Raw genomic sequence first — 14684 nt, 5'->3', positions numbered from 1 at the left:
ATAAATGTGACAAACCAGTGTTTACCTGTAGAAGTGGTGATTGGTGAAGGATCCCAGACATCACTGTGGACAAGGGTGAAGGGTTTCGATAGTTTGTGAGGCTGAGAGTGAAAAGAGACTCGAATTTGTTTGGCCCGGATACACACATCACAATTTAAGGAAGATTTTTTTTTTTTTTTTTTGAACAAGAAACGAACCACTTCATTAAGATAATGAAAGATGTTACAAAGTAATTGAGAGGATACAAAAGCAAGAAAACAAAAGAAAGGATCAGCAAATGCACCAGGACATCTCAACTAGGTTGACTCCTCCGTAGCACTCTCATCATATCCGAAAAAAGTAAAGCAAAAAGTATAATAACTGAATAAAAAGCTGACTAGTCCGTGCCTGTTGCAAAGGCTTACACCAAAATGAAAGTTTGAAAATTAAGCCAAAGCAGAAAACTAAAGAGCTAAAAGATCAACAAAGGGGAAAAATGAAGGCGTTCCAATTGAGACTGATGTCTTGAATGGAGAAATCTTTAAAATATTTGGAGAGAGAGCACTAGGAAGAGGCATTGATGCGAGCGGTATCAAATTTAATGGAAAGAGATGCTTTGTCGTGAAACACTCTTTGATTCCTTTTAAACCATAATTCTAATAACAATGCTTTGACTGCGTTGACCCACATTAATCTTGCCTTCTTCTTCAATTTAAGGCCAATCAGAAGTTGAAACACATTTGCCTTGAAATCATTATCAAAAACCCAGCTGGTATTGAAGCAATTGAGTAAACATAGCCAACAATTTTCTGCAAAAACACACTGGAAGAACAGATGTAAAAGAGTTTTTGAATTTGCCAAACAAAGGGAGCAAACCTGTGGAGAAATATAATGGTTAGGAAGCTTCCTTTGTAGGATATCTGGTTTATTAAGCAAACCATTCAACATAATCCACGTCAGAATGTTTATCCTTCTAGGCTCTTTGATTTCCACAAAGCTGATTCTAGTTGAGTTCCAATTGGGGAGGACAGGGATAGATGTATGACAAGGGATTTAACTAAAAAAAGACTCAGTTGGTTCTAAGATCCACCTTCTTTTGTCTAGAAGCAAATTAAGTTTAGAGGAGAAAAGCTTTTCAGTAAGGAGTTGGAAGTTTTCTAACTCTTCTTCCTTTAGAAGTCTTCAAAATTGAAAGACCAAGATTCTAGTGCCTCATCCCAAAAACCATGTACTGCACCATCGGGCTTGGTAGAGATGATGTAAAGACTAGGAAAGGAGACTTTTAGGGGAACAATGTCCAGCCAAGGGTCAAGCCAGAACGCAACCCTTTTACCGTTACCTACTTTAAAAGCAGCCAAAGATTCTACTTTTAGCCAAGTTCTTGAGATGTTGACCCATGGACTTCTTAGGCTGCTAGTAGCTTTGCCATTAGTGTGCCAACCAATTCAAGGAAGATATATTAATATTACGAAGAAAATGAGGAAATTAATATTACGAAATAAATGAGGAAACAGATATTTCATGTATTGAAAATTAGGATGTCCAAGGCGGAAATGTCATAACATAAAATCATTCTCAGAAGTAGAAAAGTTTAAAGAAATAAAACTGGTCCTATAATGATCCCTGGAGGAAATATCATCAGTCAGGAAATAGAGCCCCCTATCATGCTGGACAATGCCAATCGTCGTCCCTAAGCTCAGATCCTGAAATAAAATAGAGTCGGGTGAGAAAACAGCCTGGCAACTCAGATCCCTTGTAATTTACTGACAGAAAACAAATTACACGAAATCTTAGGAACAAGCAGCACGTCACGCAACACTAAACCCTCAAACGAAGAGAGATGGCCTTTTCCTGCAATCGCGGCAAAAGATCCATCTGCAATTCTAATACGTTCATTACCAGCGCTCGGACAGTATGAAATAAATTGCTCAAATGAGCCAGTTAGATAATTTGTAGCTCCTGAGTCAACAATCTAGGCTTTTTACCATTAATACTAATAAAACTAAAAGATTGAGTTGTACCTGATTGCACAATAGCATTGACTCCAATAGCACTTAAATTATTTTTTCCATCTGTTGGAGATTGATTCCGGAAATTTTCACCTGTCAAGTTACTCACAAGAGCACGTCCAGAATTTGGCTTGTCATGTGACTGACGTCATCTGCAGTTTAGAGGTCTCCAATGCAGCTTCCAACACTGGTCTTTTGTATGCCACGGCTTTTTGCAGTGCTCACAGACAGGAAGGGGTTTCTTATTGCCGTCAGATCTGAATGACTTTGTAGCAAAAGCAACAGCATCAGTTGATGTGATAACTGGATTATTCATAGCACTTGATCTGTCCTCTTCCAGACGTATCTCGGAACATACCTCCATGAGAGTAGGTATAGAGCGCTAGCCCAATATTCGACTTCGAACCACATCAAATTTAGAATCTAACCCAGTTAGGAAGTCATAGACACGATCAGCTTCCTCAATCTTTGAATACTGAGCCACATCTTGTGCGCAATTCCAGAATATTTCTCAACTCAAGTCCATCTCTTGCCATAATAGGGACAATTTATTAAAGTAGGACGTCACATCCAAGGTCCCTTATTTGCATGGACCTGCTTGCGTAGAGTATATAGCCGAGACGCATTCTATCTTTTTTAGTATAGTTTCTACGCAGCATCCCAAATATCTTTGGCGGTTGCAGCATAAATTAACGGTCTGCCAATTTGGGATTTCATATTATTAACTAGAACAAATCATAACAAAGAATCTTCCCCTTTCCAGATACGTTCTTGAGGGTCACCCGGTTCAGATTTTGGTATCTCTCCCCTCAAGTACCCAAACTTATGTCGTCCCTCCACAGCCATTCTGATTGATTGAGACCAGGAAAAGTAATTTTGGCCATTCAACTTTTCTCCAATGATGAACCCTGTAGAATTTCCCATCGAGCCAGACAAATAATTTGTATTGGGTAAAACAGAGAAAAAGTTTACCGGATTCTCATAATACATCTGTAGGTTGGCGGATAATTCTGGTTGAACTGTTTGTGGGATCGTGTCGAACTGTTCCAAAGTCTGCAATCTGTTGTTGGAGATAGGCGAAACGACGTCGAACTTCGTTAAGGCAATGAGTAGCGTCGTTGCTGCATGGCGCGATTGGAATTTGTTGTTCGACAGAAAAGGGAGCTGTCACAGCTAGCTGAGATCGGGATGGGTCAGCTGCGAACATCTGGCTTCGACTGTCGGCTGGAGCTGTTACGGACGGAAGCTATGAATGAAGGGAACCAACCGCAAACCCCTGGTGTCCATTGTCGGCTAGACTTAGCGCGAGTGGAAGCTGCGAACGGGAAGGACCAGCCGCGAACCCCTAGCGTCGATCATCGGCTGGACTCGGCGCGAACTGCTAGCTGCAATCGTCGGCTTGCCTCGACGAATTGCTGGTCTCGGCTACTGCTCCGATTTGGGATGGAGATCATTTTGTATTTGTTTGCTTTGCTTTTTTTTTGGCTCTGTATTGCTCAAGTTGCTTCAGGATGTTTTTTTGGTTTGTTGAATCTTTAGGTTGGGTCATGTTTAGTTGTTTGGTCTTTCACATTCCATATTATTTGATAGTTTGTAAGGACATGATGAGGGCGCGATTGGGTGTCAACCTTACATCAACGAAGAGGCTCGTTTCCATTCAAAAAAAAAAAAGAAAAAGGCTGCATGCACTTAGATCTAATACATTCTCATTACTCCTCAGTTATCGACCCGATTGGAGAGCCTTTAATTGCTTTTACCTATCGAGTTCAAAATGGAATGTACTAGTTGCTAAGAACTAATACATTTTCTCATTACTCCTCAATTATATAATATTTTTATTTATTTTTATATTTACAACAAGTTATCGTCTAAGTAATCATATGCATGTGATTTATGTGTTATGTCAATTATAGGTCAAATTCAAAAAATAGTCAAAATGGTAACATGGAGAATAATAGAGAAAAGGTTACTAACTCCTTGCTATTTGAATTCTTGGGAACAATAATAATGGGTGTATCTAGCGACAGGTCTAGCTTCAATGCGGCAGCCCCATCAATTTCATACTTTTGGATCAACCACTCGAAGTCCCCAACTTTATCAACAAGTTTAACTGCTTCTTCAGCATGTGGAGTAGCTAGTCCCATGAAGTAACCTGTAATCTACAGAAGTGGAAAATTACAGACAACATTATAAATAATTATAATAAAAAGTTTCAGTTATATACAATTGTATGCCAATCGATTGATATTATTGATTTACAACTAAAATTTATAAGCGAAAACTATGAGAAAATTTTCCTTTACCTCTTGAACAAATCTATAAAGGAAAACTATGCGGACAGCAGAAAGTCGACCGTGTAAACTGTAATCATATCCTTTGTAGTCATCATCGTCAACACTATAGGAATGAAATTTGAACTAAAGAGAAAAAGAGAAGAAAAGGATTATTTGAAGTCTACATTTGAGAATGAAAAAAAAAACGTCAGACAGAAGTCTTGATGCAACAATTAACTATTTAAGAAGATGCGAGACACCTTGATAAGTGATTCAACACCAGGATTTCGTATATCACAGAGCCAACCCCAGCAATGATCTTCTCCTAAAGACATATCACAAAGTCTGAAATTCCCTAAAGTTCCTTCAATTGAAAGAGAGCTTGGATGGATCTAAAAAGGATAATCCCAGTTAGAAAGTTGGTAAAAGTGAGAATGAAATGTAAGTTCTCAAAGTATTTAACATTTTGTAATCATATGTTAAAAATGGCAGCCATACATAACATACTGATAATATAAGAATTGTTAATTAGTATAGTAAACAGGCTTACGAAAAAAGGAATAAAATAAGAAATACTAAACACATTTGAGGTTGAGATAGCTTCCTCTTGGTCCTGAATTTAAAACTCTCATCAACTGGAATTTGATATTTAAAATTAAAGTTCTAATATTAGCTACACAAATTAAATATTAAATTAAAAGATATATNATAAACAAACATTAAACCAAATTAATCAATTTAGCCTCCCCTTCTTCCTCTTTTTCTTCCTGCTCTTCTTCTTATCTTTGAAACTAGTACCCAAAGAAAAAATAAAACCCCATCCATAATGATTTCAAAATTTTGATTTCACTCCCGAAGCTAGATTTGGGGTTGGGAGGGAGGTGTGAGGGAACGAGGAGATGGGGGAGTGAGTGGGTGAGAAAGAGAAAATATAGAAAGAAAAGATAGTTTGCATACAAAATAAGAAAATAAAAAATCAACAATTTATTTCAATACCCACCCTAAGTGTATAATAAACTTAATTTAAAAAACAAGTTCAAACAGCTTTTCGGTACTATAAATGAGAGAGAGGCTAATGGCTAATTGCAAAAGTAAAAATAAAAAATAAAAAAATAAATAATAAGTGTTTTAAAACGCAATCCAAGTGAAACACTGAGGACAAAAATGCAATTTTTCATGGAAAAAGTTAAATTGGGAAGATAGCAATGGACCGCTAAAAACTAATTTGTGTATAATGTGAAACGAAAACTTTTCTTGATGATAAATTGTACCCCACCTTTAGGTCAAGCAAAAACCTCTCCTGCACGAGCATTGCAAGCTGAGATCCATCCTCCATGTTAAGATAGATAGAAACACTGTCAACATTCATGTTTAAGTAGAATACAACACGACTTTTGCCATATCCTAGCAATCCTTTAACGCGGCCTTTTTCTTCCACCTTTTCTTTATCCATAACAGGCTTATCTTCCGAAGAGCTGGGCAAGTCTGTGCTAACTTCCACATAATTTGAGGAACTTATATCCAAACCAAAACCAATTAATGCAACAAGAGTAGGCCTGTTGCAGTAGAATTCCATTTTTGACATGCGAATACTCATCTGAAATGTTTCATTTATGTTATTTAGCATTGTGACTAAACATGATAATGGACAAAATAATCAACTATCACCACTATCATATTAGTACCTTTGTGTCTATACCATCATAATCAGGTGAATCTGAGCCCCTCGTCAAGAAGGTTACAGCCACAAAGTTAGAATCTTCACTATCCTCTGCCTCATAAAATATATCATTGGATATGCCCTTCCCTTTTCCTATATCATTTTCATTAAATATGGTTTCAGTAGACTCACGTTCAGAGGACTCGTAATTGCCAACATCAGATAGAGATAAAAAATCAGGCAATGCATCCTTAAAACTATCATCCTCCTCAATAATTGCAGTAGCCGTTGGTATCCCAGTCCCAGGAGAAGAAGATAATTTGTCATTTGATAGTACAGAGCGAGCTAAATACTGTGAACTTGTTGATAAATGGCCTTGAAGTTCATCCTTAATATGCAAGGAATGCAGTTTCGTTTTCACTGAAAGATCATCATCACCAAGAATTATGTGGACCTGTCAATCATGACGTGAGTATCTGGCTTTTCATTTTTGTAAAGCTTTACGGTGTTGTACAAGTATCCAGGTAAAGTATCAAACCTGAAAAGCTATCATCCTAAGAAGGAAAAACGTACTATTACGTGTTCAGCAACAATTGTGCATTTGAAAAGAAGCATATGGAAAATAAATAAATAAAACTATTCTCTTTTTTTTTTTAAAGGAAACAAAACTTTTCATTTTGAAGCAACGTACAGAATCTTGAGATACTTGAAAGGAACTCCAGGCAAAGGTGTATTATTCCAGAAACATGATCATTTTCAAGTTAAAGTGTACACTGATGCAGATTGGGCTAGAAGCACTACTTCTAGCTATTGTTTGTTTGTTGGAGAAAATTTAGTTACATGGCTTAGTAAAAAACAAAATGTTATAGCCAAGAGTAGTGCTGAAGCAGAATTTAGAGCCTTAGCCCATGGAATTTGTGAAGGTATATGGATCAACAGGATCCTTGAAGAGCTGAAAGTGTCACAAAAGAGCCCTATATGAGTTTATTGTGATAACAAGGTTATCGTCGCTATAACTCATAATCCAGTTCTACATGATAGGACAAAGTACATTGAAGTTGACAAGCATTTCATAAAGGAGAAGGTTGATGCAGGTGTAATATGCATATCTTACAAAACAAACAGCAGATATGTCAACAAAAGGTCTTTCAGAAAAACAATTTGATAAACTTCTCAGCAAGCTGGTCATGGATGACATCTACAAACCAGCTTGAGGGGGAGTGTTGGATTTTCTTTCTTCTCTTGTAATATTGGATTGTTATTATGTGTATATTCATCATTTATGTCTGTAATATTCTATAAAAAAATTTCCTTATTGGTAGATGGTCTTTCTTCTATATAAAAAGACCTTGTATTTGATTCATAAGTAAGGAGAATAATATTACGCTATTGTCCTCCAATATCAACTTTGTTAGATGATATATAATTAAATTTACCTTCACTCATCAACTTAAACTTTTAGGTCAATCGGTGATTTAAGATTGTATCAGAGCAGGTTGGTTCTGGGGATCCTATGTTCAAGCCCCTACATTGTTGTTTCCTCCCCAATCAATATTCATTTTCACTAGTTGGGTCTTCTTCATATTTCAAGCCCACAAGTGAGGGGAGTGTTAGATGATATATAATTAAATTTACCTTCCATTTATTGAAGGTAGGCAAATCCTTGACCCGATCTTAATAGCCAACGAGGCAGTAGAAGACTACAGAAGCAAGAAGAGAAAAGGCTGGATTCTAAAACTTGATCTTGAAAAAGCTTTTGACAGAGTAGATTGGGAGTTTCTTGAAAAAACCCTTCATGAAAGGAACTTCCACCCCAAATGGATTTCTTGGATTTTGGATTGTATTTCTAATCCAATGTTCTCCATCTTCATAAATGGAAGACCAAGAGGTAGAATTCAAGCTACAAGGGGAATTAGACAAGGGGACCCCCTCTCTCCCTTTCTTTTCCTTTTGGTTGGTGATTTGCTAAGTGTGTTGGTTGACAGAACCCAGGAAAAATGATGGTTCGAAGGCTTTGTGGTTGGAAAAGACAAGGTACAGCTTTCCATTCTTCAATTTGCTGATGATACTTTGCTTTTTTGTAAGTATGACGATGACATGCTAGACACTCTTAGAAAAATCATTGCACTTTTTGAGTGGGGTTCCGGTCAGAAGGTTAATTGGGAAAAATCTGCCATTTGTGGCTTCAAGGCTGAATTGTCAACTAGCACACCTTCCCTTCTTATATTTGAGCCTTCCCCTTGGGGGCATCCAAAAAAAATGGATTTTTAGCAGCCGGTTATTGATAAAGTGCATAAGAAAATTGACAAGTGGAAAAGATATAATTTATCAATGGGTGGAAGAGCTACTTTGTGTAAATCAGTCCTTTCCAACCTACCAACCTACTACATGTCCTCTTTTTTTATGCCTAAAAAAGTGATATCAACCTTAGAAAGGACCATCAGAAATTTCTTCTAGGAAGGCCACAAAGGTGGTAAGATAAACCATCTTTTGAAGTGGGAGCTAGTATCTAAAAAACAAGAAGATGGGGTCTCGGACTAGGAGGTCTGAAAGCTAAAAACTTGGCCCTTTTAGCCAAATGGGGCTAGCGGTTTATGAAAGAATAAACCTCCTTGTGGAATCAAGTCATCACAAGTATTCATGGCACCAGCCACTTTGGTTGGCACATATCCGGCAAGGTTCATTGTAGTCTTCGCAGTCCTTGGATCAGTATTTCAAGATTATGGTTAAAAGTTGAGAATATGGCAGCCTTTGAATTGGGAAATGGAAACAGAATTGCATTTTGGCAAGACACTTGGCTGGATTCTTCTCCTTTAAAAGACAGATTCCCTTCCTTGTTTGGTTTAACCACCAACCCCAATGGTTCAGCCTCAAACTATTGAGACTCTCACACTTCTTCATGGTCCATCAACTTCAGAAGAGCCTTAAAGGAAGAAAAGATCCTAGAGTTCCAAATCTTATTAGCTTTATTGGTCAAGAAAGAAGTAAACAGTAGGCAAGATACTCGCATTTGGTCCCTTGAAACTGATGGCTCCTTCTCAGTTAAATCACTGGTAAACCACCTTTCTTTGGCCTCTCCACTCTCAGCTAGCCTTCAAAAGGGTCTTTGGAAGTACAGCCCTAGGCGAGTTAATATAACAATTTGGATAATGCTTTTTGGAGACCTTAACTGCTCCTCTGTGCTGCAACGAAAGCTGCCTTCTTTTTATATCTCCCCCAATTGGTGTGTCCTATGCAAATCAGCTGAGGAAGATCTTCAACACCTCTTCTTCGATTGTATTTTCGCCATTAATTGCTGAGAGCACTTCTCAACTGCTTCACCACTTCTTGGGTCTTCGACAATTCCTTCAAAAGCAATGTACAGCAACTACTTTCTGGACCAACTCTCAAGAAAAACTCAAATTTACTTTGGATTAATGGAACAAAAGCAATGTTGGCTGAAATTTGGTTTGTGAGTGTTCAACGGTAAAGAAACTCCTTGGTTTGCTCGATTTGAGGCGGCAAAGCTCAATGCTTCTCTTTGGTGCTCCCTCTCTAAATGTTTTGAAGCTTACTCCTTACAAGACATAAGATTAAAGTGGCAGGCATTCATTCAAATGGAAGCCTAGCTGGCGGCTCTTCTAGTTCAGTTGTTCGATGTGGCAACATCTCTAGTTTTTTGTCACTTTTGTTGTAATTGTTATCTTTGTTGTGTTCTTGGATTTATGCAGCTTCAGCTTGTGAAGCATTTGATTGTTCTCTTTTCATTGTTGTTAACCTTATCGCTAGTTTTATAAGGTTCCCTCAATTTTGTTGGATATGATGAGGACGCTATGGGGGTGTCAACCTAGCTGAATGCTCGGGTGCACCTGCTGATCCTTTGGTTTCAATTTTGGTTATTTGTATTTGCCTTTATTTTCAAGTACACATCTTTTGTACTATATCTTAATGATTAATAAAGGTCGTTTCCTTCTCAAAAAAAAAAAATAATTTACCTTCACCCATCAGCTTAAGCTTTTGGGTCAATCGGTGATTTAAGAATCAATGAAAAGTTATGTTTCATTTTTTTAAAAAAATAATAAGAATAATGTCAACTTTTTTCTTCAATTTAGGGACATTTCTTCAATTCATCCTCCAGATATTTTACATGATAGTTTATCTTTTGGGTTATTAATGATTCCTCAACCAAAATCTCCATTAGTGTTTCAAACTGCATTAACCCTCTACCTATAGAAGATGTAAGCCTACTAATCCAACCAAACTAACTAAGTATATTGACAAATTCAAACAAAATTACCAAACAACTTCCAACTGTACTCCATGTACAATGAAAAGTTTGTTTCTTATTCCACTGAAAAAATTCAATCACCCAGGCACCAATCAAGAATTGTTATTGCATAGATGGAGGGGAAAAAAATCACAAACATTTGGTTTTTTTCAAAAAGAACAAAAACTTTTCGTGGAGAAAATGAAAAGAAACTGATGCAGAAAGTACAAGGAAACCAAAACAAATTTCCAAAAATATCAAAACAAATACACAGAAAAGAACCTGACTAAGCAAGAGAAATAAAACCAATCCATATCAAACATGAAGAAACCGAATAGCATAGCTAATCATTTGTAATTACTTTATCAAACGAACCATGAAGAAATAATTAATAATATAATCACAGGATTCTCCTCATCAATTTTAGATTCTACAATCAGATTATCATCCAGTCTTTTGAAGACCTTATATCCTATAGTACACTAACATTTTAGCCAGCGTAAAAATAAAAGGAAACGAAACAAAGTCATGAAAAATAAATTTATAACCAGGCAGAAAGAAACTATACATTAATGAAGCTAAACCAACCTTTCCTCCAGAAGCAAGAAGCTCAAGAATCAGAATCTCATCAAGTTTATTATCAACTTCATCTCCAGTCTGCAAAATAATGGACACAGACATTAGATTGCCCAACCAACTGGATGAAAGCAAATGTTAAAATTTTATCTAGTCTCCTCAAAGAAACCTTAAAACAACTATTTACCTCTAATGGCACCAAAGAGAATATGGTATTACGTAGTAGAAACACAATACCACAGACAGTCACTATTTAACAGAAGAGGAAATAGAAAACTCATTTGTACCTTCCCGTATATCAACAGCTTAGCTTCCACCAATGCTCCATTTATAACAAGGTTTGCTGCTTTCATATTAGGTGTGTGACGCTCGATGAGCTGAGATGCATCATCACCCGTTTCACCAAGTATATCCATCGATGGAGGAGCCTGTATATAACAATGATAAGTAGCTACTATGTAACAGGAAGGAGAATACTGTAAGCGATAAAAGAAGAACATATTAGAATTAGAAAGTAATAGCAATACAGAAGCTAGATATGTCGCTTGTAAAAGTCTTTTTGTCCAAAAGCCCTTCTCCTCCTCATTCTGAAATTCTATCACCCAGGTACTTGAAGATTCCAAAGCCTAGAGAAGTATAAATCATTAGAAATTATGAAAAGAGAAAAATGCAGCTGCTAATGTAATTTTACTTGATTCAATTAGTCAATGCACTATTTCTTCTCCTTCAAACTGTAATCAGTGCTTTTTATAGCTCAAGGCACGCTAAACTAAAGCATAATAGCACTTTGGGGTTGGAGAATGAGACAATAGAAAAATGAAAGCTTTTCTTTTACAAGTCACACAATATATAAAATATAGATAAAAACATATATAGACGTAGAAATGGATGAATTCATCTTCAATGTCCTTTTCTGACCGTAAGCTATTGCCCCCCTAGAGAATTTCATGTACACAAGTGCTTCTTCTTTCTAGTTGCCATGACTCCGTGAAAGAAACTAGAAATAATGTCCCCCATCTTTGAGCAAATTACACTTCTGGTGTTTTTTAACAGTGTCCCCCATCTTTGAGCAATTTACACTTGTGTTTTTTCTCTGTAAAATTTGAATAGATAGTAGCTCCCTAATTCCGCAATGTTGTCAAGAACGGAAGTGTTTGCTTGATGCTGATTCTTTTGTGTGGTAATGCTCCCGAAAGAATCATTTTTCTAAGCCCAAATCCACCAATGGAAAGAAATTTTGGTTTGACAAGCCTTGTTTTTGGATTTCTAGGAACTTTTCTCATGATCTCACATGGTTTGCTCATCTGAAGGCAGCTCGTCCCAAAGCCTCATCCTCTTGCACTTCCTTCCATTTTTGTTGGCTCCTTTATTCATATTTTATAGAATATTTGGGTTGTTGATTTTCCTTCTATCGATGTGCTTTTGGCATTTTTCCTTTTATCGATGTGCTTTTGGCATTCTTTTCTATTATTCCTTCCGGATTTATGTACTTTAAGCATTAGTCTCTTTTCATTTCACCAATGAGAAGTATTGTTTCCTTTTGGGAAAAAAACCTACATGTTCTCAAACCAAGAGGGAACTAGACCACTTTCTTTTTTAAAACCTACAGAGCCTTTTTCAAGGAAGAAGTCCTCTATCTCTAAATTTAATTTAGTAAATGTTAACTCTGATTTTGTGGAGAATGTTGTGTTTATGCTTAAGTCCCTAATGTAGTAATAAGAAAATCTTCTAAGCATTCCCCTCCTTCTCAAGCCTTTCAGCAATTGGTTATTTTTTTGAAAAGGAAACGATTCATTATATTAATATATAGAGAAGAGCTAAGGCTCATAGTACAAGAGTGTTATACAATGAGCAAAACGGAAATACTAGTGCTTCTAAAAGGATCAGGAGGTGCACCCGGACGTCTCAACTAGGTTGACACTCCCTTAGCATCCTCATCACGTCCAATGCAAACCCATATCAGGGAAAGATAATAACAAGAGTACAAAATGAGGGAACAATAACCGTAAAACAAGCGAAAATAACGATCCAAAAACAAAGCCAACACAGTGGCCTAAAGCTTATGGAAATAAATAAAAAGTTCAAAGAAAATTGGGAGGGGGGAGGTGGCGTTGGTGTTGGGGGTTGGAACTGGATAAAGAGTAATGCTGAAATCCAGCGGTGATTAATATTGTCTGAAGGGGGGGCGAAATGGCCCCCCCAGTTGAGATTGAAATCCGGAAGACTATAGGCATGGAAGGGTTCGGAGAGGATGCTCCAGGAGGAGGCTTGACGGCGGATTTCAAAACGGTCTTGGCATCTAAGAGCTTTGTTATGGAAAATCCTTTGATTTCTTTCAAACCAAAGGTCTGCCAAGAGGGCTTTTATTGCATTACACCATAGCAGACGGGTGGAGTTGTGAAGATTAGAGCCGGCTAGGAGTTGTAACACATTGCTTTTGAAATCATTGCACAAGATCCATGAAAAGTTGAAAAAACACAGCAGTTTTTTCCAGCACCAATCTAAATAAGGGTATGTAAAAAAGAGGTGAAGGGAGTCCTCACTGTGTTGGAGACAAAATGGGCAAGTTGAGGGAGAAAGGGAGGATGCTGGTTGTTTCCTTTGAAGAACTTCAGCTACATTCAGCTGATCGGTTATTAATATTTCACATTCGAAAGTCTGGAAAAAACTTTCGACCATGTTGATTGGGCTTTCTTACAAAAAGTTATGTATTCTAAAAAAAAAGTCCGGTTTGTAAGTGTTGTTCCGAGTATTTCTTCTTCTTCAACTTCTGATACTCAGCATGATTGTGGTTCTACTACAAGTGTGAGTAGCGAGGAATCAGAAAGCCTTATGGTAGAAGATTTGCAGGGCAGTGGTTGTTCCTGAAGACAATTTTGGAAATGAATTTGAATTGCTTTTTCGAAATTCAAAGGAAAAGAAAGTTGGGAGATCTGAGCTAAGAAAGTCGGCAAAAAATTCAATTTCATTTGTTCCCATGTTGGTTACTTTTGAATAACCCTCCACGTTGAAGCTCGTGATTTACAATTGTGTTTATCCCGATATTAGTAATTTGTGGTTGTGGCGATGTTTTGTCTGAAAAACATGAAGATTATCTCATGGAATACAAGTGGACTTGGTGATAGTTCTCAAAGGTTGGCCCTTAAAAGATCCCCAAAGAAACACGATTCAGAGCTAGTGTTAATTGAAAGGACAAAGAGAGAAGAGTTCGATGGTGTATTTATTAGACCTTGTTTTTCTTCTTCTTCTTTTTTTTTTTTTTTTTAATGGAAACAAAATTTTTCATGGATATAATAAAAGGAGGCTAATGCTTCAATTACAAAGAGACATAATAATCCATGTAAACTAGAAGACAATGGGATCAGCAAGCGCATTCGGATATCTCAACTACATTGACACACCATCGCACCTTCACCATATCCCAATATTAAAATAAAGAAAAATTCAAAGCTCAACATAAGAAGATAAATAATAAAGTATAGAATGAACTCATGAACAATAAAGAGGAAAATTGAATCTAATCTAGGAAGATGAAAGCTCTCCAATTTAAACAGATGTCTTACACTGAAAAGCTTGAAAATAGCTTGGAAAGAGAGCACCAGGTGGATGCATTAAGTCTTGCAACTTCAAAGAGATTAATCCACAATAAGTCTAATGAAAAATTCTCTAGTTCCTTTTGAACCAAATTTCAGCAAGCAAAATCTTCACCATTTGCCCAAAGTAAATAAGCTTTAGTCCAACTTAGGACCCCCCAAAATTTAGACAATATTCTCCTTGAAGCAACCACAAAACACACACTGTATATGGAAAGTATCAAAGAGCTTCTGCCAACGTGCCAAGGAATGCTACAATTAAAAAATAGATGTTGAAGATATTCACTTGCAGCTTGATAAAGAGGGCAAATGGATCCAGATAAGTAACTTCATGGCATCTTCCTTTGA

General features: G+C 36.9%; 1 protein-coding gene across 2 annotated transcripts in view; it reads right to left on the bottom strand.

The window, feature by feature from the left end:
• Nucleotides 1-14684, bottom strand: part of LOC120074826 — a 112034-nt gene that overhangs the window by 62015 nt on the left and 35335 nt on the right. For both annotated transcript variants that reach the window (XM_039028028.1, XM_039028029.1), the window contains exons 23-30: nt 11271-11369; nt 11031-11171; nt 10756-10824; nt 5947-6375; nt 5538-5858; nt 4522-4653; nt 4292-4405; nt 3963-4147 (exon numbers count right to left, since the gene is read on the bottom strand). In XM_039028028.1, coding sequence (XP_038883956.1) covers nt 3963-4147; nt 4292-4405; nt 4522-4653; nt 5538-5858; nt 5947-6375; nt 10756-10824; nt 11031-11171; nt 11271-11369 — 1490 coding nt within the window. The remainder of the gene's footprint in view (nt 1-3962; nt 4148-4291; nt 4406-4521; nt 4654-5537; nt 5859-5946; nt 6376-10755; nt 10825-11030; nt 11172-11270; nt 11370-14684) is intronic.

This window comes from Benincasa hispida, chromosome 1 (genome assembly GCF_009727055.1).
Source record: "Benincasa hispida cultivar B227 chromosome 1, ASM972705v1, whole genome shotgun sequence".
Lineage (NCBI taxonomy): Eukaryota > Viridiplantae > Streptophyta > Magnoliopsida > Cucurbitales > Cucurbitaceae > Benincasa > Benincasa hispida.
This window is presented reverse-complemented; position numbering and strand designations above follow the sequence as displayed.